This window comes from Culex pipiens, chromosome 2, assembly GCF_016801865.2.
Source record: "Culex pipiens pallens isolate TS chromosome 2, TS_CPP_V2, whole genome shotgun sequence".
Classification (NCBI taxonomy): Eukaryota; Metazoa; Arthropoda; class Insecta; order Diptera; family Culicidae; genus Culex; species Culex pipiens.
Window position 1 is genome coordinate 158,737,283 of NC_068938.1, and position 26,591 is coordinate 158,763,873.

Genomic DNA, 26,591 nt, shown 5'->3' on the forward strand with positions numbered 1-26,591 from the left:
AAACTTTGCAATCTGAAATCACTGTCCTGAACATAAAATCGCATGATCGAAAGTAATGACATGGCTAAATGATGACTTTTGAAAAAAAAACGACAGTTAATTCTTCATTTAAAAATCACAACATGAAGCAATTCAAAAATTTGAGATAAAAATTGAGCAGATATTGGCAACAACAAAAAACCAGACAAACAAAACAACATGCAAAAGAAGTACTTTGCCTACAATCCAACCAAACCTCAAGGTAATCGTTAAAATCGCTTCCCTAAAACCAGAACCCATCGTTATCCTTGTAAGGAGCGAATATAAATGTAAATATAGTCAAAACACACACACACACGTACTAATTCACAAACACATTCATGGGGGAAAAGAAAACAAAAATGATTGCATGTGTTCACTTTTTCTTCTTTTCTTGCTTTTCCAGAGCTGGGATTTGGCACAGATTCCGGGAAATATTGAGCCTATGCTGAGCCTCCCGCAGGATTTTGTCTTTGCCAGTTCCGCTTCGGAACAAAGGGCACGCACCGTGAAATTATGGGAACCGGCAAGCTGCAGCTTCAATCGGCAAGGGGGCCCCTCCAAACGCCCGGGTTTGGTTCCAGGGATTTCCACGCCATTCATATGCGATTGCGTTAAGGCAAGGAACTATTTTGAGTTTATTATGATTTCCTTAAAAAAAAAGGAAAAAAATTACAAATTGACAAAAAAAAATCTTTCTGAAAACATAATATATGCATTTTTTAAATATTTGATTCAAGTCAAAATTGCCAACATTACCCTAGACAAAATCCTACAGGGTGAGGATAGGCCTCTTTGTTTTGTGGCCCAAAGCTCGCAAGTGCCAGAGGCGGCTTAGAAAAAAAAAACACGTTTGCATGAGCCGGTGCCGAATGTGAATGTGTGGATGTTGGCATCACGGGAGCGATTTCCCTGCGATTGCTAGAGGGAACCATCCACCGTTACGCGTTTTGAAGAGGGGTCGTCTAGATTACGGAAGGTTCACGTCGGGTGGTGTTGCACAGTGTTGATTTAGAAAAAAATCTTTCGTTATTTTTAACTCTCTTTTTTTTATTTCCATGCATACCAACAAAAACAATTTAATTAAAATCAAAAATCTTTCTTAGATAGTTTACTTACATTTTCCCAAAATATGGTGAAATTTGATGAACTCTACCTTAAATGCTAATCGTTTGAAAATTGACCCGATCTCTCCCCTTAGAGGGGGTGACATTGGGTCAAATGAAAGTAAAATTAAGCTCAAATACAACGATATGGTAAAAACAAGTCATCCAACATCATTGTTATCCGAGCATTCGTTGGTGAAGGTTGTCTGAATCAACATGACTCGTCGCGTCCCGGCGCAAAACGCCGGCAATATTGCCCTACCTGCGGCTCAAGCAGGCAAAAAAGTGGGAATTTCCAAAAGGAAGGTTGAGGCCTCAACTGATGGCCAAAAACCGGGAATTTCCAAAAGGAAGGTGCTTTTGGAAGTGACATCGAACAGCAAAAAGACGAAAAAGAGCGACGGTACTGTACCCATGGATGAGGAGGAGGAGAACTCTTCATCGCACGAGGAGCAGCTTTTGAAGAACAACAAGTTCGCTGGACTGCCTGACGAGGACCAGGTAGCGGAAGCAAAGGAGAATGAAGTGAAACAGCGAAAGGAGAAACTGCCTCCTTTTTATGTGCGGCAATCAGCAGCAACGATCGACTTTCGAGCGGGGCTGGTTGAACTCATCAAGTCTGGGAAAGTCCTAGGCAACATTCGTCTGTGTCAAGACGGATTTAAGGTGCTGGTGCAATCCAGGCAGCACTATCAACTGGTCAAGGATTACTTGACCGAAAACGAGGCGGAGTACTTTACCCATGATGTCGTCATGGATAAGCCGTTCAAAATCGTCGTCAGAGGTCTGTACGACATGCCAGTGGAGGAATTAGCTGCCGAGCTAAAAGTTTTGAAACTGGATGTGTTGGCCGTGCACAAAATGAGCCGACGCAACAAAGACATCAAGTACCGTGACCAGCTCTACCTGCTGCATTTGGCTAAGGGATCGACGACGCTTCCTGAGCTGAAGGCAATCCGAGCGGTTTTCAACATTATCGTGTCGTGGGAGCGATACCGACCAGTGCACCGTGACGTCACACAGTGCTTCAACTGCCTGGGTTTCGGGCACGGAGGTAAGAACTGCCACCTGAAGCGTCGTTGCGCCAAATGTGGTACCGATGCGCACATCACATCCCAGTGCATCCAAGATTCGCTGGTGAAGTGCCTCAACTGCAACGGTGAGCACTCGTCAACCGACCGAAAGTGCCCCAAGAGAGCTGAGTTCGTGAAAATTCGGCAGCAAGCATCGACGAAGAATCAGCCTCAGCGTCGTAGAACTCCTCCAGCCCTGGTGGAGCAAAATTTTCCACCTCTTCAACCGCGACGCCAGGTCCCAAACTTGGCACCGTTGCCGTTAGATCCCAGGAAGAGAGCTGAGATGAATCATCCACGGCCGGGTTCCAGCCAGGAGCCGAGACCGCCACCACCGGGCTTCAGCCAGGAGCCAAGACCAACTCAAGAACCAGCAGTTGAGGAAAATGGTAATGATCTTTACACCTCAACCGAACTCCTCAATATTTTCCAACAGATGTCCGCTGCACTGCGTGGATGCAAAACCAAGACCCAGCAGATTGAAGTGCTGACCTCGTTCGTCATCCAGTATGGATCGTAGGTCTCTCAAGCTGCTGAATTGGAACGCTTGCTCCATTAGGAGGAAGAATTTAGAGCTGGTGGATTTTCTTCGCGAGAAGGAGATCGACGTAGCTGCCATCACGGAAACTCATCTGAAGCCCGGTGAAAAAGTTTATCTGCAAAACTACAAGATCGCGACGCAGCTCGATAGGACCACCTCTGGAGGAGGAGGTGTGCTTGTCGCTGTTCATCGTGATCTCAAGCCACGCCGGCTACCACACTTCAAGCTGGACATCATCGAGGCCGTTGGGGTGGAAATTCCCACTTCGGTTGGCCCAGTACTCTTCATTGCTGCATACTGCCCACGTCAGGTGAATGCCAGAGATGGTTCAGCAGCAAAACTGAAGAGCGATATCCAGAAGCTGACACGGCGGAGCGCAAAGTACATCATCGCTGGTGACCTCAACGCGAAGCATGAAGTTTGGGGCAACAGCAGGAGGAATCGGAACGGAGTGATTCTGCACAACGATCTGCAAAACGGATACTACAACGTTGTGAGTCCGGATCGTCCAACGAGGGTGGCTCGGTCTGGGAATCACTCAATCATCGACTTCTTCATTACCAATATGGTTGAGAACGTGGCTCACCCTGAGGTGTTTGAAGAGCTGAGTTCTGATCACTATCCGGTGGTTGTGGAGGTTGGAGCTTCCGTTACTCCGCAGCGGCAACCAACCCGGAAAGATTACCACAACGTTGACTGGCAGCAGTTTCAGCAAGTGGTAGACAGCAACATCGACTATGATCAACACCCGGAAACTTCTGCTGATATTGATCGTTCGCTGGAGGTGATCCAGCAGGCTATCAACCAAGCAGAGGCTGCCAACGTTCGGGAGGTTCCTGTTAATTTTAAGGTAACTGATATTGACGTAGATACTAAACACTTGATTAGACTTAGAAATGTTTATAGGAGACAATATCAACGGACTGGGGACTATGACAAAAAGATTTCAGTAAACAATTTGAACAAAATCATACAAGATCGACTTGACAATATCAGAAATCAAGAATTTTCAAAACATGTAAGCCAGCTTGGGAATTATTCAAAACCATTTTGGAAACTTTCAAAAATTCTTAAAAACAAACCAAAGCCTATTCCTCCTCTTATTGTTGAGGATTCTCCTTTGATTACATCCGAGGAAAAGGCAAATGCACTTGGGCTTCATTTTGTTAGTTCACATAATCTTGGCGCTTCCATGACCAGCCGTAAAGAAACATCAGTTGCCAATAGTATTTCAACAATCAATGACTCTTCCTTTGAATTTCCTGCAGATTCCCATGTTTCTGGTGAGGAAGTCAAAGTTGCAGTTAAACAAATGAAAAATATGAAAGCTCCAGGCTTTGATAACATTTTTAATCTAGTGTTGAAAAAACAGAGTGATCAGTTCTTTCAACATCTAGCCAATATTTTCAATAAATGTTTGCAACTTGGTTACTTCCCCACCAATTGGAAACTGGGCAAAGTCATACCAATTTTGAAGCCTCAAAAAGATCCAACATCGCCAACAAGTTATCGTCCCATTAGTCTTTTGAGTAGTCTGTCCAAACTCTTTGAGAAGGTCATCTATTCGAGGCTTTTGGATTTTACCAACGATAATAATATAATTTTGAATGAGCAGTTTGGCTTCCGTAAGGGACATAATACTGCTCATCAGCTTACGAGAGTAACCAAAATCATCAAGCAGAACAAGCTTGAGTCTAAATCAACTGCTATGGCTTTGTTGGATGTTGAGAAGGCTTTTGACAATGTTTGGCATGATGGTTTGATACATAAACTGTATTTATACGGTTTTCCAATGTATCTCATCAAAATTATCCAGCACTATCTTTCGGAGAGATCGTTCAGGGTTTTTCTGAATGGGATTGCTTCTGGATTATTCAACATTGATGCTGGGGTTCCCCAAGGAAGTATTCTTGGCCCACTTCTGTACAATATTTTTACATCTGATTTGCCTACTCTTCCTGGTAATGGTGTGTTGTCACTTTTTGCTGATGACACTGCCGTTATTTATAAGGGTAAAATAACCAGATATTTAGTTGGCCGTCTTCAGAAGGGTCTTGACGTTCTCTCCGAATACTTTGGTGACTGGAAAATTCGCATAAATGCAGCCAAAACTCAAACCATCATTTTCCCTCTTTCCAAATCGGCCAGATTTGTCCCAAAGGATGATGTTTTGATTAAAATGAATGATGTTTCAATACCCTGGTCAAAGGAAGTTGTCTATTTAGGTCTCATACTTGACTCGAAACTATTGTTTCGGCAGCATGTAGATAAAATATTGAACAAGTGCAGCATTCTCATCAGGTGCTTGTACCCTTTAATTAACAGAAAATCAAAGCTATCTTTGAAAAATAAGCTAGCAGTTTACAAACAAATAATTTACCCCGTTATTGAGTATGCAGTACCTGTTTGGGAGTGTTGCGCTAGAACTCATAAATTGAAGCTCCAGCGTGTCCAAAACAAGGTACTCAAAATGGTTTTGAATGTTCCTGGCTGGACAAGATCAAGTGAGGTTCATGAATTAGCAGAAGTAAAAATGTTGGATCAGAAGATTCAAGAAAAATGTTTGAAATTCAGGGAAAAATGTGCTATATCTGAATACCCCTTGATTCAAGGATTGGTTTAGTTTATGGTAAGATTAAGTTAGTTTTAAGTTAGGTTATGTTTTCTTAAAATTTTTTTTTCCTCGTTGTACCTAGTGTTACAAAAATGATAAATCATATACTTTTAAAGTTAAGAAAATGAACAGTGTTTAAATCACGAAAAGCAAACTAAAGCTGAAGAGCCACAGCTGACCACTTATTATGTAAACCAAATGTAATTATTATAAGAAAGATTCAATAAAGTATATTTAATTCAAAAAAAAAAAAAAAAGTCATCCAACAGTGTTTCTTGTTCGAGGGAATCGTATTGACATGCTACAATGTTTGAAGTAGAGATTTGCTTATTTTATTATTTCGGTAAAAATTGAAGAGAACATTTCTAAATATTATTTCTGAATCTTTATATCATGAGTTCAGATTACTTTTTTAATAATTGATGGCTTACAAGGTAATTTGAAGGATAATAAAAAATGGCATGAAGTAGCTATGCATTAGAGTGTAACAAAAATGACTTTTTGGCGGGCATTCAAGGGTTTGTTCCGGTGGGCGTATTGAGCCCAAATCCAGAATATGAGCTTGATTGGACGTAACAGGAGCTGGCGCTTTGCATTTGAATTTTAAATGGGATTTAACCCGTAAAATAAGATTTTTCCAAAAATGTCATTTTTTGAGGCATTTAGGCCACTGAAGCGTTTATTTTCAACATCATTGGGGTGAAGGCCAGATCCTTGCGCATCTTTTGGTATATATAACATTGAAATTTGGAGCACCCAGACCTTCAAAGTTTGTCATTTTTTTCGAAAAATTGACCGCAGCAAAATCAAATGGCGTCTAGGGCGTCGCGAGGCGCGACGCATATCATTTTTGCCGGGGCTGATTTTTTGAAAAAATGCCAAACTGTGAGGGTCTGTACCGAGCACCAGGGTGCTCCAAATTGCAATGTTTTATATCCAAAAAGATGCGCAAGGATCTGGCCTACACGCCAATGATGTTGAAAATAAACGCTTCAGTGGCCTAAATGCCTCAAAAAATGACATTTTTGGAAAAATCTTATTTTACGGGTTAAATCCCATTTAAAATTCAAATGCAAAGCGCCAGCTCCTGTTACGTCCAATCAAGCTCATATTTGGGATTTGGGCTCAATACGCCCACCGGAACAAACCCTTGAATGCCCGCCAAAAAGTCATTTTTGTTACATCCTACTATGCATATGTGAGCATATTTAGCATAAAAATTAAATATGATGTTTGATTAAAAAAAAGTAATTAAAAACATGAAAAGTTGGGTTTAAAAAAATATTATTGGAGTTTAAAAAAAGCCTTATGCTTGAAAAGGTCAGATGTTTAAAATCACTTTTTTTTCAAAAAAATTCAGGTTAACAAATCTAATTTTTTTTTGATATTTGAATTTTTTTACATATTTTAGAAGACAAAAACCCGCAGCTATTTAACTATAGAAAAGAAGGGAAAAACAGCTTTTTTAATAGAAAGGATACCTGAAAATATTTTTTAACTTAAGTTTTCAATGAACAATCGAATTTCCTTTCGAAAAGTGCTTCAATTTTATTTTCTGATGCATCATTTTCTAGTATTAGACAATTTTGCAAAATATTAAAAACTGAGAACACCCATGAGAAATTTATACGTTGAAAGTTGTGTTTCACCTTCCTGATTAAGAATATGTTCAATTCAAAATATTCTATTGGCAAAAATTGCGTTGTACAGAAAAATGTGTTTTTTCATACTAATGAAAAAGCCTGGTACTAAATAAAAATTTTAAAAAAAATGGATAAATGAACTTTTCAGAAAGTTTATACTAATTAAAGGCAAAAGAAATCTAAAACATTTTGTAACACGATTTATAATAAGGCTTAAGGGTGCACAGCAACGAAGGATGTTGTTGTCTTCTTATTCCAAAATTGTCAAACTTACGGACCCAATCCTGCAACTACGGGATTGTAAAATTAGTGAAACTTTGTTGTAAATTACTTTGTGGATAGTATTTTAGGGTAAGAATTAAAAAATATTTCGATAGTACCCGTAATTTTAAAGATACTAAAATGTCTGCAACAAAAATCTGGGTGCAAAAGTTCTGGTTGCTGTGCACCGTTAATTAAAAATATTAGAATTTACTTGAGCCATCATGCGCCTCCTTCCATGGTACTTCATATGGGAAAACACTTTTTTCTGAAAAAACGCAATTTTCACCGATAGAATATTTTGAATCGAACATATTATTAATCAGGATGGTGAAAAACAAATTTCTTCGTAAAAAATCCCATGGCAGTTTTCGATTTATTATATTTTGCTTCCTCCATACCGTCATTTATAATTTGGCTAATGTTTGAAAAGTTTCCATTATGGAAAAAAGCAAATGAATTTAAAAAAAATATATATTTAAAATGTAGTACATTATTTTCAAATGAATTCCTGTTCTTGTAAAGTAAAAAACATTTTTTAAATTTTCCAAAAATGACTCTGCGCAATCGATTGTAACTCTACATTATTTGATGATTTTTTTGTTAAAGAAAAAGTTGTGAACAATGCTTGATAATATTTTCAAATGTTAAAAATATGCATGATATAGACAAAATTGGTTTGTCCGGGACATTTTAAAACACTATATCATAGCTTCTTCTATAAAAATATTCATCAAATAATGCAAGATACAATTGCGTTTAGTCATTTTTGGAAATAGAAAAAAAAGTTCTAACTCCATAAAAGAATAGTGTTTTATTTCGTTATAATTTCATAAATAAAATATTTAAAAATATTTAAAAATAGTTTATTATAAAACATTGAGCCAACAAAATTTAAATAACATGCCATAGTCTCAACTTTTGAATGTCAAAAATGTTTTAAAATTTATTTTACACTGGTTAATTTTCTTGCAAGATTTAGTTTTTAAAAAAATTTATGATTTGACGAACACAAAAATTTTAGCAAAAAAAAAAACAAAAAAAAAAACATTTTTATATAAACCCAAACATGCCAAAAATGAATTTAAATGTAGGGGAGTAAAAAAAATTTATGTACCAACTTATGTGCTTTTAAAACACATTAATTAAAAAATATATATATGAGCCGTTGGCAAGATAGAACGTTCTTATGGAAATACATTTAAAGACGTTTTAGGAAAATTTCTATTCAAATTGTAACTAGCATAAAATCACAGTGTTCCTTCATATTTTTGTTGATGCGTTTTCCCTACTTCAGACGCTTCCACCGTGAACGTTCATGTTGGTTTTCACTGGAACGCACTGCGAGTGTGGCAGAATGTGGATGTTATTTTTTTCTTGTTTTCCCTTTATTTTTCCCCCGGGTGTGCGAGAGCGCGCCTTCTCTCTGGCGTGGAAAATTAAAACCGAGAACCGAGATTGTTTTCAATCACGGGAAACACATCTACCCCCTCTCGTGACGGTGTGGTGGATTTTCAAGGAAATTGCTAGGCTACTCTGGGTGGGAGAGTGAGTTATTCAGATGATATGGAACACAAATAGAGGGGTTGCTGTGGAGTGGAGGGTTTGTTGAACTTTGTAGGGAATAATTCATTACAAGTTTTTTTGTTCATCAATATTTTTTTTGTGCGATTTCAAATTCCGATGATCCGATTTAAAAAAAAATGTCTCCCCCAAGTTCCACTTACCGGTACAGCTGTCCCAGGTTGTAGTGGGCATTGATGTGCTCCGACGAGTACCGAATCGCCTCCAGGAAGTGGTACTCTGCCGGACCAAAGTCGACCATCAGCGTCCCGATGTTGTTGTGGGCACTGGCATAGGTTGGCCACAGGCACAGGGCCTCACGGTAGTGCACGATGGCGTCCTCCGGTTGGGACGAGTCGCGCAGGTAATTCCCGAAGTTGTAGTGCATTTTGGCGTTGTGGGGTAGGGTTTGGAGACCGGATCTAGGAGGGAAAACAATTACGTCATACAACTTGATTCAGCTTTACGAGAAGATGCCTTACCTTAGGAGTGCCTCCCGTGAGCTCCAGTCTACGTTGCGGGTAAGGGTCTTCAGGGTACCGGCTGCTATCAGGAGGATGCCAAACGCCATGATGGGCTTTCGTAGCTTGGGAACGCGCTCCCAGAGCCGCTGGGCACCGTACACCACCAGAATAACGCTGCCCATGCTAGAAAAGATACAAAATTTGGTGTTTGTCACAAGTTTTGAAACAATAATAACTGTAAAAAAAATCTAAAAATGATCTGCAATTATCTTTTTTTAATTGCAATACTGTATTGTCAACATCTCTTCCCTTGGGGTTGCCTTTTAAATAGGTCTATTAAAAAAGATGTATGGCACTCCCATCAATTGACGTTAAAATGCCTTCTCACCAATCTTTTGAGTGATAAGCACTTCCGGAAATAACCCCAACTCCATTCGTTCGTTGGAGCTGATATTTACTGCCCCACTCATCGTTAGCCGTGAAATCAATTGGTCCGGGAAAAGCGAAACGTTTCTCGGGAGGGAAAAATCTTGATAAAACGCCCCCACACCGAACATTTCTAAAACGCCATAACGAATCCAATTTAGTTTTGATTACTTCGGAAAACTTCCGGCACACGTTCGAGTCTCTCACTCTTTGTATGTTAGTGTGTGTGATTTACTTTGTGACGCTGAGTGTGTGTGTTATTCTTTTCTTTTCTCACGTCTCTCTAGCCATCACGGTGGAACGATTGATGGTGATGGTAGGCAGTCAGTCAGGCGCTTTCGGTGGCAAATAAATTGATTTGATTCAGCAGAAATACAAAAGGGAAAGCTTGCTGCCAGAAACACGAACACCTGACACGTACCGGCATTATATTAGTTGGTCGTTAGGAACAACTTAATTTTAGGATATTTTATGACTTTGACTAAGCAAAAAGCCTTTCTAGAAAAATATTAAAAAAAAACATGAAAAAACTGTTAAAAAAATTACTGCAAAACTGAAGAAGAATAAGTAACTTACCTAGGAATGTAGAGCACTCGCTCGGCAACGACGAAACCGACGGTTACAACTAAATTCGTGGCCGGAAGGAACGGTAGCACCAGCAGCAGAAACCCCAGCACAACCGGAACGTGACGTTGGTGCTGTTCATAAGTGAATAAAAAAATATTTAAGAAAAAAATTAGTGCAACGTTTTCAATGGGGTAATTGATCATTACTTTGGCTTTTTTTTTTATATCAGGATGATTATACACAAATAATTAGACTTTTTATTTAATAAAAATTTGCATAAAATTAATAAAAAATGCATAAATAACATCCACTTGCCCTCCTTCAACCAAATTCTTAAAAGCAAACTGCTTCTGATGCTGCTACAAGAAAAAAAAACAGTGTTGAGTCTGAAGCCAAATGAGTGTAAGCTTGGAAACCTTTGGTGTTGTAAACAGCTTCTAGACAGATGAAGCTGGGGTCTGAGTTAGGAGAGCCCTTTTTTTCTTACCTACAGAATAAGCTTTAAATATCTATATATCGTCAGCTGTGTGCTATCTTGTGACATAGACCATTTTGGTCGAAAATGAGTTAAAGATGACGTTTTGCTATACTTAACAAACACTACAAGATGCTTAAACCCGATTTTGGAAACTCGCTTCCGTTTTTCGGATATCGCAATGCACACTTGTAACAGACCATTGTATCATCAAAATGATCGTGCACTCTTGTGACACGTCATACATGTTGTTGGAAAATGTGGAAAAATTTGCTTGTTTTTCACCAATTTATGTTGATACACATTTTCTGAAAGCAATGCAATATTTTGTTTTTGAAAATATACCGATTAAGTTAGTTAAACTATTGATTGAAGCCTATTTTAGTTTGTAGGGGAATTCTGTGCACACTTGTGACACGTAGTACAATTTTACTTTCGAAACACACTTGTGACACGTGCTTTTCAGATTTTTGTTTACATAATTTACTGTATCTTTTAACTGGTGTAACAAAATTAGTTGAAACTTGGAGCGTTTGTTAAGCGATAGTATACGAACCGATTGCTTTAAAAAGTTTGGCTCTACCATTCATAGTTTTGAAAATATTTATCATCAAACTTTAAAAATTGATTTTCTCGAATAGTACTAAATGGTTGTTGTCACAAGATAGCACACAACAGACGATATATAAAAAATTTCGATGGTTTTGTTCGAACGCGAATCAGTTGAACACGAAACGTCGGATCGAGGCGCTTTTTGTTGCATGAGGTTCGTGTAAACCCAAGGAAGGTTTATATGCAAAAAAAAATGCCACTTTGGCCACTCTGGGACCGTTTCCGGAGCAGCTGCAGATTGTATAGGAAAATTTAAGTAAACTCAAATTTTGATCACAGGAGGCTGAATAAGCAAACAAGCTATACGTCAAGACGAAGTTTGTCGGGTTAGGCTTGTTTTTATATAAATCATGTTGAATATTTTAAAGTAATTCTTTTAATGTTAAAATAGAATTTGAAGATTATTTGGTCCTCTTCAAAATTTCTCTTAAAAGTTGAATATTTGAAGATCAGTTTGATAACTCAAATTGTTTCAAAAGTATTAAGTGTTAAATTTTGGTGGTGCTAGTACAAATTTTAATTAAAATGTTTGAACCTCTTTCTAAATTTTAAATAACAATCTATTTATTTTTTGCCTTCCCTGCGTCTTTAACCAGTATGATTCCATTGGCAAGTTAAACAAATTTCGAATTTAAAACCCAATTTTCAAAATGTTATACTAAACATATTGTTAATGTTATGCAACTGCTTAAAGAGTCCGATTTGCGATGCCTTTCCTTCGGGTCGCTAAGCACAGGGAAAACCAGCTGCCCTGGTAGCAACCTGCGCTAACTAACACCCTTAAAATCGAGGTCTACAAACTGACATGGCGGGCGCCGTTGGTGGCCAATGACTGTTACCTATACGCAACTGATCTAGTTTTAGCAATCATGATGTTTTATCTTTTCAGCGCATTCATACATGCTGTTGACAAGGGAAACACCACTAGATCGTCGAAGCCTATGATCAGTAGTGCTGAAAGGATATTACGGTTCTGTTCAGCAACGGAGGGGCAACCATGGGTGGTCTCTCATGCTCATGCTCATGCTCATGCTCATGCTCATGTTAATGTTATGCAACTGCTTAAACTTTGCAAAATATCGATGAATGTGCGAAAGCAAAATTCTTAAGATTTTGCACCTTTGAGCCTCATTTTTTTATTTGACATCTAAAACGTTGGCCTAAGTATGAGTTTTAGGCTTTTATGTAATTTTAAACAGCGAATGTATTAAGAAATATTTAAAATCTTCTTGTATTTAAAATAGGGGACTGTCCATTTCATTATTTTAAATTTAATTTCATCAATCATAAAATATTTAGTATTTTTGAATATGGGTCATTCTCCGACAATTCATACAGCAATTTCCCCGACCCCTCTTCGATTTGCTTGAAACTTTGTCCTGGGGAGTAACTATTGTCCGTTTTTCTATATCTTGTGACGGAGGGGCGGTACGACCCTTTCCATTTTTGAAAATGCGAAGAAAGACTTGTTTTTCAATAATTTGCAGCCTGAAAAGGTGAAGAGATAGAAATTTGGTGTCAAAGAGACTTTTATGCAAAATTGTACGCCCGATTTGATGGCGTTCTCTAAATCCCCAAAAAAATGTTTTATTTTGACAACAAAACTTTGTCCTAAGGGCACTGTCTACGGGTGTCAATCCAAAATTTCGCGAAGCAAAAGTGTAACGATTTGTGTAATTGTTTAAACGCTTATATCTTCCACCCAATTCAAGCAATCTGCATGCTTTATCCACCAAACGAAAGGGGAAGTCTTAAATTGCAAGTAGACTACCTCACAAAGTTGATAAAACTTTGTTAAAGTATTCAAAAGTTAAGATGAAAATAAAAAATGAATGCAGGAAAAATACCGGCTGCTGATTGGCTGAGAGCATTTAGCAAATTTTGCCTTCTCTCCTGTTTTCGTGGAATTGTCACGCGAGAATGTTGCACCACTGTTGCCACATTTCATGCGAACTATTTAAGCTAACAGATAGCCTCAGAAAAATTCAGTGCCTGACGAGGTTTCGACAAAGGCGGATCCACGGTGGTAATTTTATTGCTCACACACACACACACGCACACATTGAAAGACACAGTTTGTGCACTAAATTGGGAGGAATTCTGTTCTTATGAAGATTGTGAGGACGGTCACCAGACCAGAATGATTTGGGGCAATGGGCTTGGGACCACATTTATAGGATATTGGCCACACCCGGAGTGGCCAGTGCCCTCGGGAAGGTTCTACCGGGGGGACATTTATGGAACCATACAAATTGGGGCAATATGGGTATCAAAATTCATGGTTTTTGATACTGGTAATGAAAATGGCCATTTTGACTGGATTGGCCACACCCGGAGTGGCCAGTGCCCTCGGGAAGGTTCTACCGGGGGGACATTTATGGAACCATACAAATTGGGGCAATATGGGTATCAAAATTCATGGTTTTTGATACTGGTAATGAAAATGGCCATTTTGACTGGATTGGCCACACCCGGATCGGATTGGCCACACCCGGAGTGGCCAGTGCCCTCGGGAAGGTTCTACCGGGGGGACATTAATCGAACCATACGACTTGGGACAATATGGGTATCAAAATTCATGGTTTTTAAAACTGGTAATGCAAATGGCCATTTTGACTGTATTGGCCACACCCGGAGTGGCCAGTGCCCTAGGAAAGGTTCTCCCGGGAGGACATTTATGGAACCATACAAATTGGGGCAATATGGGTATCAAAATTCATGGTTTTTGATACTGGTAATGAAAATGGCCATTTTGACTGGATTGGCCACACCCGGATCGGATTGGCCACACCCGGAGTGGCTAGTGCCCTCGGGAAGGTTCTACCGGGGGGACATTTATGGAACCATACAAATTGGGGCATTATGGGTATCAAAATTCATGGTTTTTGATACTGGTAATGAAAATGGCCATTTTGACAGGATTGGCCACACCCGGAGTGGCCAGTGCCCTAGGAAAGGTTCTCCCGGGAGGACATTTATGGAACCATACAAATTGGGGCAATATGGGTATCAAAATTCATGGTTTTTGATACTGGTAATGAAAATGGCAATTTTGACTGGATTGGCCACACCCGGAGTGGCCAGTACCCTCGGGAAGGTTCTACCGGGGGGACATTAATCGAACCATACGACTTGGAGCAATATGGGTATCAAAATTCATGGTTTTTGAAACTGGTAGTGAAAATGGCCATTTTGACTGGATTGGCCACACCCGGATCGGATTGGCCACACCCGGAGTGGCCAGTGCCCTCGGGAAGGTTCTACCGGGGGGACATTAATCGAACCATACGACTTGGGACAATATGGGTATCAAAATTCATGGTTTTTGAAACTGGTAGTGAAAATGGCCATTTTGACTGGATTGGCCACACCCGGATCGGATTGGCCACACCCGGAGTGGCCAGTGCCCTCGGGAAGGTTCTACCGGGGGGACATTAATCGAACCATACGACTTGGGACAATATGGGTATCAAAATTCATGGTTTTTAAAACTGGTAATGCAAATGGCCATTTTGACTGTATTGGCCACACCCGGAGTGGCCAGTGCCCTCGGGAAGGTTCTACCGGGGGGACATTAATCGAACCATACGACTTGGAGCAATATGGGTATCAAAATTCATGGTTTTTAAAACTGGTAATGAAAATGGCCATTTTGACCGGATTGGCCACACCCGGAGTGGCCATTCCCTTGGAGGAAGGTTCTACTGGGGGGACATTAATCGAACTATTCGACTTGGGGCATTATGGGTATCAAAATTCATGGTTTTTGATACTGGACATGAAAATTACCATTTTGATTGGACATTTTCCGAACCATACTTGTTTTGCCAATTTATTTCCACAGAGGTGCCAAAGATTGAAAACATTTTATAGGAATAAATTATTTAGGATTAAATACATAGGCAATGTTTTAAAAATATAAAATAAAATAGAATATTTTTTAGGAGTTTTGTACAAAGTTCTTTGTCATATTGGTCATGTAGAACATAACCACCTGCACCTTTTTTCATTGAAAAAAATACTTTAAAAGATTAAAAAACTCTGCCATTTTCCGTTACTTAATTGTAATTTTTTTGGCACATGTCATTTTAAGGGAAATTTAATTTAATTTCGAAATTTACATTAACCCAGGAGGGTATTTTTTTTCTTTTAGAACATTTTTTTTTATTTTAAAATTTCGTGTTTTTTCTAACTTTGCAGGGATATTTTTTTAGTGTGTGTGTGTGTGTGTGTGTGTGTGTGTGTGTGTGTGTGTGTGTGTGTGTGTGTGTGTGTGTGTGTGTGTGTGTGTGTGTGTGTGTGTGTGTGTGTGTGTGTGTGTGTGTGTGTGTGTGTGTGTGTGTGTGTAGCGAAATTATGGGAAAGTATAATTTGTATCAGACTGTGTACATGCCGAATGCTGATACAGCTTATCTCAGTCCCGGGTATTAGGTGGTGATAGCCCTCGCGCTGCTTCCAACGACCCATTTCAGAATGACAGAGCTCCTTGCGGTCCAATTCCGAGGTCGCTGGGCATTGTTCGGCCCCGATCGGTTCTTGCGATCTTTCGAATGCTGTATCGAACAGCTGCAAATTTTAACTTTTATATCAAGTTTTTGGAGAAAAACTTTGATCCTTGAAAACCACAAATTCGGAAAACCTTTTTCTTACGGATGTAAACAAACTTTGATTCTCTCCAGGAGCATATATTTTTTACTAAATAATGACTTCATACATTGAAATCAATTAAACTCAAGCTAATGTTATGTTTTATGACTGGTCTGTTATTTTTTTGTGAAAAAAATCAGTTAAATTCAGGTGTTCCACAATTGTGGGAGGCACAATAATATCCCACAATTATGGATCAGGCAATTTGGAGGCAGTGTTTTGCTGCTCAGAATATAATAGTCTTGAAATGAACTTTTTTGTTCAAAAAGTACTACTTTTACTAGTGAAATAGCAAGAGAATGTCCAAATGCAGGTGCTAAAAATAGCAGGGTCGCCAGAAAAAAAAGCATTTGGCATGCTATTGAAAAATAATCACAAAAGTGTTCCGAATTTGTGGGTGTTCCGAATATGTGGGATGACTGTACCTAAAAATAATAAAATTGTGAGCACAATTTTGCTTCCTTCTCACAAAACAACTGAAAACTGATGATTTAAGCCTCAATTGGTCCCGTCCTTCCGCCATAAAACCTGCCTGGAAATCGAATTTCAAAAAACTTTTACGACGTTCGTTAAACATACCCCAGCTTGGAACGCATTGTCCACAGAATTTTATTCATTTGCCAACTCCGTATGCCACACGTCCCACACACCTCCCTCCTCCACTTTCAAACATATTACCTAATGAATACGAATGAGATGAAAGTTCCTCGTTTCGAGACACTTCACTTTTTCACAGAAACCAACCATCCGGACGGACGTAGTGTGGCCAGGACCTCTTCCCTTTTTTCAACTCTACCCATTTCCTCGTCAGGTGAAAAAATAAAATAAAAACTTCTGGAAAAGCGCCTCTAGGATGGGAAATTGGAAGCAGTCGTGGCGCAACCAAAAGGGGGAAAAACTATATTACTGGAAGAAAATTGGGCTCGCCAGGAAAAAACTTGGCTGCTCCTTAGTAAGACGACAACAACATCAACAACATCGCCAAGTCCCGGGGAAAACTCTTTCCCTTGCTTCTGGACTGACGTTGACTGGGAAGTTGATTTAATTTATTCATGGCGTTTGTCGGCAGAGCAGGAAGTAAGCAATCGAAAAACGGACCAAAGGATTGGAAGGGGGTGGGAGCGACACTCTAAGTGAGTGTTTGTGTTGGGTATCCGTGTGTTGTGGGAGTATTTACTGAACGGTGTAAATGTGAACATTCCTACTTGCAGGGCTGTGGAGTCGGAGTCGGAGTCGGAGCCGGAGTCGGTGGAGTCGGGTCTTTTTGAGGACCTGGAGTCGGAGTCGGAGTCGGAGTCGTCAAAACTCGAACAGCTGGAGTCGGAGTCGGAGCCGGAGTCGGCTAAATTTTTATGAGCTGGAGTCGGAGTCGGAGTCGGAGCCGAATATTTCTGATAACCCGGAGTCGGAGTCGGAGTCGGAGTTATCTTAAGTTCAACAAAATTATGTACATTGTTTATTAACAACTATTATTTATTGTTATTGTTAGTGTTATAATGCAGGTTAATTCATGGAACTTCGTATATTTTCAATCGTTTTGCCTTCCTCACTGAGGTAAGGCTATAATCCTGCTCTAAAAATGAACTTCGTATAAAAACGTCGTAGACCCACCTTCATGTATACATATCGACTCAGAATCGAAAACTGAACAAATGTCTGTGTGTATGTGTGTGTGTATGTGTGTGTGTATGTGTGTGTGTATGTGTGTGTGTATGTATGTATGTGACCAACAAACTAGCTCATGTTTCTCGGCACTGGCTGAACCGATTTGAACCGAACCTGTTGCATTCGACTTGGTTTAGGGTCCCATAGATCGAGTTTTATACAGATTGAAGTTTCGATTAGTAGTTCAAAAGTTATGTATAAAAATGTGTTTTCACAAATATCCGGATCTAATTTAAATGTATGTAAACTATGTCCGGGTCTATCATCCGACCCATCGTTGGTTAGGTTATCAAAAGACCTTTCCAACGAGTCCAAAACATTGAAGATCTGGCAACCCTGTCTCGAGAAATGGCCACTTAAGTGATATTTATGTACTTTTTGCTAGCCGGATCTCACTTAAATGTATGTAAACTATGTCCGGATCCACCATCCGACCCATCGTTGGTTAGGTTATCAAAAGACCTTTCCAACGAGTCTACAACATTGAAGATCTGGCAACCCTGTCTCGAGATATGGCCAATTAAGTGATAATTATGTACTTTTTGCAAGCCGGATCTCACTTAAATGTATGTAAACTATGTTCGGATCCACCATCCGACCCATCGTTGGTTAGGTTATCAAAAGACCTTTTCAACAAGTCCAAAACATTGAAGATCTGGCAACCCTGTCTCGAGATATGGCCACTTAAGTGATATTGATGTACTTTTTGCAAGCCGGATCTCACTTAAATGTATGTAAACTATGTTCGGATCCACCATCCGACCCATCGTTGGTTAGGTTATCAAAAGACCTTTCCAACGAGTTTACAACATTGAAGATCTGGCAACCCTGTCTCGAGATATGGCCAATTAAGTGATAATTATGTACTTTTTGCAAGCCGGATCTCACTTAAATGTATGTAAACTATGTCCGGATCCACCATCCGACCCATCGTTGGTTAGGTTATCAAAAGACCTTTTCAACGAGTCCAAAACATTGAAGATCTGGCAACCCTGTCTCGAGATATGGCCACTTAAGTGATATTGATGTACTTTTTGCAAGCCGGATCTCACTTAAATGTATGTAAACTATGTCCGGATCCACCATCCGACCCATCGTTGGTTAGGTTATCAAAAGACCTTTTCAACGAGTCCAAAACATTGAAGATCTGGCAACCCTGTCTCGAGAAATGGCCACTTAAGTGAGATTTATGTACTTTTTGCAAGCCGGATCTCACTTAAATGTATGTAAACTATGTCCGGATCCACCATCCGACCCATCGTTGGTTAGGTTATCAAAAGACCTTTCCAACGAGTCTTAAACATTGAAGATCTGGCAACCCTGTCTCGAGATATGGCCACTTAAGTGAGATTTATGTACTTTTTGCAAGCCGGATCTCACTTAAATGTATGTAAACTATGTCCGGGTCCACCATCCGACCCATCGTTGGTTAGGTTATCAAAAGACCTTTTCAACGAGTCCAAAACATTGAAGATCTGGCAACCCTGTCTCGAGATATGGCCACTTAAGTGATATTGATGTACTTTTTGCAAGCCGAACCTCACTTAAATGTATGTAAACTATGTCCGGATCCACCATCCGACCCATCGTTGGTTAGGTTATCAAAAGACCTTTTCAACGAGTCCAAAACATTGAAGATCTGGCAACCCTGTCTCGAGAAATGGCCACTTAAGTGAGATTTATTTACTTTTTGCAAGCCGGATCTCACTTAAATGTATGTAAACTATGTCCGGATCCACCATCCGACCCATCGTTGGTTAGATTATCAAAAGACCTTTCCAACGAGTCCAAAACATTGAAGATCTGGCAACCCTGTCTCGAGATATGGTCACTTAAGTGATATTTATGTACTTTTTGCAAACCGGATCTCACTTAAATGTATGTAAACTATGTCCGGATCCACCATCCGACCCATCGTTGGTTAGGTTATAAAAAGACCTTTCCATTGAGTCCAAAACATTGAAGATCTGGCAACCCTGTCTCGAGATATGGCCACTTAAGTGATATTTATGTACTTTTTTATTCCGGATCTAAAAATCAGATGAAATTTGTGTACAGCCATTGTTGGCAATGAGTGAGGAAGGCTCCAACCACATAGGTGGATTAAGTTAGTTTTTTCGATCGCATGCACTGCGTTGCCTTTTTATTCATTTTCTAAAAGAGATTTATCAAATGTCATTATGTTTTAAAGCATTTTTATAGGGAATGGAATGCTTTAATTGTGTTATTTCATTATGATCATTTAATGATAACCTGTTAATCCTCTCTTACCCAAGTATGTAGTATGATAACTACAAAAATAAACAATATTGGTTTTGTAGTCATAAACATTCAACTGATTTTTGACTGCTTCCTTTTGCTTATATACCCTTTCAATTCAAATTTGACCATATTTAATCCAGTTTTTTTTTCTGAAAAAAGTACACACCCAGTCATCTTTTAACCCTTTAGTGAATGTCTTTGAAGTTTTAAATAATATTTTTCTAGGAAAGAAGTTGCGAGGTACATAAAAATATTGAAGATAATATCCACTGTTTTTGAAAATCGGGAAAAACACTGATAGTATAACTGTTCCATCAAATTATCTACGATTATAACAATCTATTACTTGGAACTCAACATGCTAGTTTTGCTTGTAACAAATACAAAAAAAATCAATGTGTCACATTAAAAAAAATTTAAACTGACAAAAAATATAATATAAAGTTGCAACTAATTTTGAAATAATCATTGAATATGGTAAATAAACCGATAATCATAATGTTTACTATTTCTCTACTAAAATCTGAAAGTGTTTATCCTTAGGCAAACTATTTTGATATCGTTGCAAATTATCATTGAACAAATCTCAAAATTTAAGAACCGAAGAAGAACCAACAAAAATGTGTGAAAAAAATGACAGGATTTTAATTTATTTAAGAATTCGTCTGCTGTGTGCTATCTTGTGACACAGATCCATTTTGGTCGAAAATGAGTTAATGGTGACGTTTTGCTATACTTAACAAACACTACAAGATGCTTTAACCCAATTTCGGGAACTCGCTTCCGTTTCCCGGATATCGCAATACACACTTGTGACATAGACCAATTTATCATCAAAATGATCGTGCACTCTTGTGACACGTCATACATGTTGTCGGAAAAAGTGGATTTTTTTTCTTGTTTTTCACAAATTTATGTTGATACAAACTTTCTAAAGGCAATGCAATGTTTTGTTTTTGAAATTATACTGATTAAGTCGATCAAACTATTGATTTAAGCCTATTTTAGTTTGTGTGGAAATTCTGTGCACACTTGTGACACGTAGTACAATTTTACTTTCGAAACACACTTGTGATACGTGCTTTCCAGATTTTTGTTAACATAATGTACTGTATCTTTTAGCTGGTGTAACCAAATTAGGAGCGTTTGTTTAGCGATAGTATACCAACCGATTGCTTCGAAAAGTTTGACTCTATCATTCATAGTTTTAAAAATATTTATCATCAAACTTTGAAAATCGATTTTCTCGAATGGTATTAAATGGTCGTTGTCACAAGATAGCACACAACAGACGAATTGTCTCTTAATGTACATGTCGTCCCACGCCAATATGACGGAAAGCGATTACCATTGCAAATCAATGCACCTAAAAAATTGTTCTTGGAAAGGTAGCTTAAGGGGTCCTTTTGAAATATCAGTGACCTAGAAAATATGTTAACAAAGAGTAGTTTCGTTTAAATTTAGTACATATTAAAAAAAAACCAAGGTGACTTTGATAGTCACTGTGCTTCTTTAAATTTTAGCCTAAAAGTGAACAAATTGAATTTATTTGTTAAATTAATCATTAAGATTTGGTTTCTTTTGATTAATTAAAATTAATAAATAATTAAATAACAATTAAATACCTAAATTTATCAGCTTTTTCATAAATTATATGTAAATTTGAGGTTAAGTAAATAAATCCATATACACTTACAAAATTGTTCTTCTACAAATGCCTACAAATCTGGAAATATTTTTTGATTTATGTTTCAATACCGTATAAAAATTATAACCTAGAAACTTTTTTTTCCCTTTTTTTGATTCGAACTTTCTTTCCTTGAGAAAAGCATGACACTTAGAGAGTATAGAAATAATCCCATTTATCATTGTTTTCAAAATAATAGTTAACTAACTTTTGAAATATTTAAAAAATATGTGGAGTCGGAGTCGGAGTCGGAGCCAACAATTTATTGAAGGCTGGAGTCGGAGTCGGAGTCGGAGTCGGCTAGAGTTGGTAGGCCGGAGTTGGAGTCGGAGTCGGAGTCGGTTGGAGCTGAAAGCCGGAGCCGGAGTCGGAGTCGGAGTCACCTTATCTCAAAAAGCCGGAGTCGGAGTCGGAGTCGGAGTCGTTTAAAACATGACCCGACTCCGCAGCCCTGCCTACTTGTAATTGGGTGCTCATGGTAAAATTTGTCAATACAAACTAGATTTTTAACAAAGCAGTGTGAAAGATTGTAAGCTGTTGAGAATCTATTTTATTTGTTTTGAATTCCCTTGTTTAAAAATATTTCCCTCTTTTTAGTTTTTGTTTGTTCAAATCATCCGGAAAAATAAAATAAAAATTAATGCTGTAGAAATTCTTTAGAGACTATTAGTTTAGATTTTTTTTATAAGAATATTTTTTTTTTGTCATGCATTCCCAATGTGAAAAAGTGCTATTTTGCATCTTAAATGTTTCCATTCATGGCTCCAAGCAATTTTGCATAATCGAAATTATGTATCTTGAGAAAGGATTTTCTGATCGATTTGATGTCTTCGGCAAAATTGTAGGCTATGATAAGACTTTTAAGAAAAAAAAGGTACAGGAAAAAAAATCTAATTTTTTAACATGACTTTTCATTAGTACCAAATGAATTATCAAATACGCTTTTTTGTTAAATTTTCGACAGCTTTTAAATATTTTAGAAGATTTTAGATATTTTTGAAATAAGGCATAGGCTCTAGAGTTGAGGATTGTGCAAAATCTGGTACAAAAGATGTGTGTTTTTTATAATGTTATTTTTCAACAAAATATGTTAAAATACTGTCATATAAAATTTCATAACTAAATTTTTAGATGAAAAATTTAATTTACAATTAAAATAATTTTACATACTTTTTGATAAAGTGCATTGTTTTCAAGTTAGAGGCATCTTCTGAATGAAATTTTAAGTAAAATGTTCCGTTTTTCTGCAATTCAAAGAAAGTTTTCTTCAATTCTCATGCTCATGCTCATGCTCATGCTCAATTCAAAGAAAGTTTTCTTCAATTTTAACTTTTTGACTTTATTGATCCATAAGACCATCTATTATCAACAGTACCAGTTTTCTTTTAAAAATAATGCACTCGCAGATATTTACATTATTCTGCATAACCGTGAGCATAATTTCAAAACTCAGGAATCAAGGAAAAATTGTGTATTAAAAAAAATCTAATTTCTTAAAGTTTTTTCGTTTTTTGCAAGATTTTTGTTTCAATCACAATGAAATTTGAGTAAGCTGGTATTGTTGAGCATTTAAGGATGTACATTAGGGTGCCCAGAATATGTAACTTTTTCTCAAAACCTCGCTCCACAAGCTGAATATTGTTTCTTGGGTGTTTTTAAGACTCTGGGCCAAATATGAGCAAAACCGGTCAACATTTACCCATTGATACTCAACGGTGAATTTTGTATGGGTTTAATTGAAGAAATGCATGAAAACCACAATTTATAAAACACAACAAAGTTGTGCAAAAAAAGCGATTTGAAAAATTTATTTTTGTATGAAAGACATTATTTTCCCCTAATTTAGCCTCGGATATCAATGGGTTAATCTGAACCAATTTCACTCAAAATTTGCACAGATGCATAAAATAACCCATATACTGTTTTCCACTTGTGGAGCAAGGGTAAGTTTTTTCTGGGCACCCTTATGTAAATTGTACATACAGTACTAATCAAAAAATAATGACAACTGGCAATTTTTTCTTCCACTCTCAAAATCCAATGGGCTTGCTCACTCGACTTTCAACTTTTTTTTCAGGTTTTCAGTCGTAAAAATATACTTCACAAAGCATTCAATTTGTGAAAAACTCTTTAAGTGAAAAAAAAAAATTGAAAATAAAATCATCCAAATATCAATTTTTAAATTTTTTAAGCAAAAATTATAAAATAATGCTTTGGTTTTTTACAATGAATAAAAAAATTACAAAATATCAATAAATTCTTTAAAACAGAATTTTGGGAAATGGGAAAGTTTTAATGTGCCAAACTACTACGCAATTCCCACTAACTTGGACTTTGCACTAATTAATTGCTATCGATCGCACTATTGCGACTTGTCAAACTGCCTTGGGGAATTTTAAATTTCCTAAAAAGAGCAATTCCATGTCAAATAGGGAATTGGTTGTACCCGACCCTCTCCGATTTCAATGAAACTTTGTAGACATGTTATCCTAGGCATATATAAGCCTTTTTTGTGTATATGGAGCCAGTAACACTCGATAATGACATTTGAGAAGGGCGTACGTGTTTTCAATATTTTTGTATTTCGTAATTTAAATATTGCTGTATCTCGAAGCCGTTGCATCGTATCAAAAAGTGGTCAAAGACAAACTTGTAGGAAATTTGACGGGCTTTCCGAAAAAAATACACTGAAAGAAAAAAACACTCCACTTTTATGAGATTGATTTTTAAGTTTAAAAGTTAAATTTGAAGGTGAGCCCAAGATTTTTTTTCGCTCAATTTTTTTGTGAAAATAGCCTAAGATGTTACAAAAAGACTCACGAAAAATGCAGGATGGAGCAACTCACCTAAAAAAATACAAAAATCATTTACTGAAACTGTTTTTTTGAAAAGTGCTCTAAACGTCAAAATTTTTAAAAGCCGAATACGGGAATCGATTCTCCAGACAATTTTACATAAAAGTCTCCATATTGACCATTGTCCTAAGTCCAATCCTTGTGAAGTTACAGCGGTTTTAAAAATAAAAATGTTGAAAAAATAGGTTTTTTGATGGTTTTTGGCAATTTCTATATGACGGACTTGATTTTTCAGTTTCGAAAATATTTTTACCGGAAAGCTCGTCCAATTTCCCATAAGTTTGTCTTTGACCACATTTCAATTGGATGTATGAGCTACATGAGATCTCAGCAAGCTTAGTAAAAGAGAGCACTGATGTATCGGTTTATTTAATTTTGTTATTTGCATGCATTATTTAAAGAATATCTTTGAAATCCAGGGAATTTTGCGGGAACTACTGAATTTAATGAATATCTCACAGTCCGCGAAACAGTAAAAATTCACATACCCTACATGTTGTTTATTTATAATCTCCATTGAATAGCATTTTTTTCAAGCAGTTAAGAAGCGTAACTTTACAGTCTTTTGAAATTTCTCTAAAACCCATTTTAAGTAAACCATTGTTAGGGTCTTATTTTTTTCTTCATTTAAAACACCAGCATTTTTTATTATATTTATACAGTTTTTCAACAACCAAAGTGTTGTCTACAAAAAACTTATTTTTTCATAAACTTCTTTTTTCCCTCACTCTTCCAACAATCATGAACACCACCACTCTGCCCAACCCGAGCAGGGGTAAATAACACGGGAATACCATATTTTGGTATTACTTGGCATAATAACAAATACCAAAATGTGCCCTTGGTTGCCCAGTAATAGATGGTATAATACCATGAAATCATACCAAAAAAATGTATGGGGAAGACCAAAGCAATACCAAAACGTGCCATTCCAAGGGCAAATGAATACCAGACAATAACAACTTTCCGGGTAAATAAAAATCTCATTGGACAAAAAACAATGCGAATTTTCTATAGGATTACAGCGGGAATTCAATTTGGCTAATAGGATTGCAATGAGAAATGGGTAGAATTTTGATGCTATTTTTAAATCCTTCGAACAGGCAGGAAAACGAAGTCTTGCTTGGAGAGCCAAAAAATGTCAGGTAAAAAAACTAGAGGAATACTGGAATCGAACTCATGACAGGTAAGGTGCAGACACAATTTAAGCTACCCATTTACCAACTGAGCTATCAACGCTTGTTGAAAACTAGCTGCTGCTGCATCAACATGTTTTAGCTGCAGGCAAAAATATCAGGAAATTCAAAGAAAGAGAAACAAACTAAACCAGAACGAGCAAGGATATAGCCCAGGCAGCGTGGCATTTTTCGTGGGATTTTCGAGTATGCATGATTCCAACTGAATAGGATTCAACACAAATCCAATATTAAAAGGATTTTAGAACGAAGTTCGAATACCACATGCATACCAACATTTTGGTATTGAAAGAGTTATTTTATCAAATTAACAAAGATTGACATTATTTTTTTGAGTTTATCGATTATGACGAAAAAGGCAAACAATGTTAAGTAAAATCCATTCTAAAATTTTAAATTTTTCATGTGAACCTGTTGTTGTCGTAAAGTTAATCGTCGAAATAATTAAATGTTTTTCTTATCATTTTCAATTGTATCAGCATACTTTTAACAATGTTAAACATCATTTAAAATATTTTTTTTATGAATCCCCTTTATTTTATAGTATTTTTATTTAAAATACCTTTATAATACCAATGTATGGTATTCTCTAATTTTTAAAGATCATTAAATGACTTTTTAGACCAAAATAAAATAGTTGGCTTTAATTTAGAGTAGATTTGTAAGTAAGTAACAGTATGTCAAAATTCGACATTTTCTTAAAATTTGCCCAATAACAAAACAATACCAAAATTTGGTATAATACCACAGATTGGTAGTAACTTACACTTTAGACATTTTTTTAAGGGCTCACGAAAACCATAATTTCGTATTGATACCATTGAATGGTATTATTTTGCATTTCCCTTGTTATTTACCCATGCTCGGGAATCGTCACCTCCTCACTCGTCATGATCTGCAGCAGCAGCAGCAGCAG

General features: G+C 37.4%; 1 protein-coding gene across 1 annotated transcript in view; it reads right to left on the minus strand.

The window, feature by feature from the left end:
• The window catches only part of LOC120424578 (protein O-mannosyl-transferase TMTC1-like), a 75,871-nt gene that overhangs the window by 34,575 nt on the left and 14,705 nt on the right, over nt 1-26,591 (minus strand). Inside the window, exons 2-4 of the mRNA XM_052707032.1 lie at nt 10,286-10,407; nt 9,302-9,466; nt 8,984-9,241 (exon numbers count right to left, since the gene is read on the minus strand). Coding sequence (XP_052562992.1) covers nt 8,984-9,241; nt 9,302-9,466; nt 10,286-10,407 — 545 coding nt within the window. The remainder of the gene's footprint in view (nt 1-8,983; nt 9,242-9,301; nt 9,467-10,285; nt 10,408-26,591) is intronic.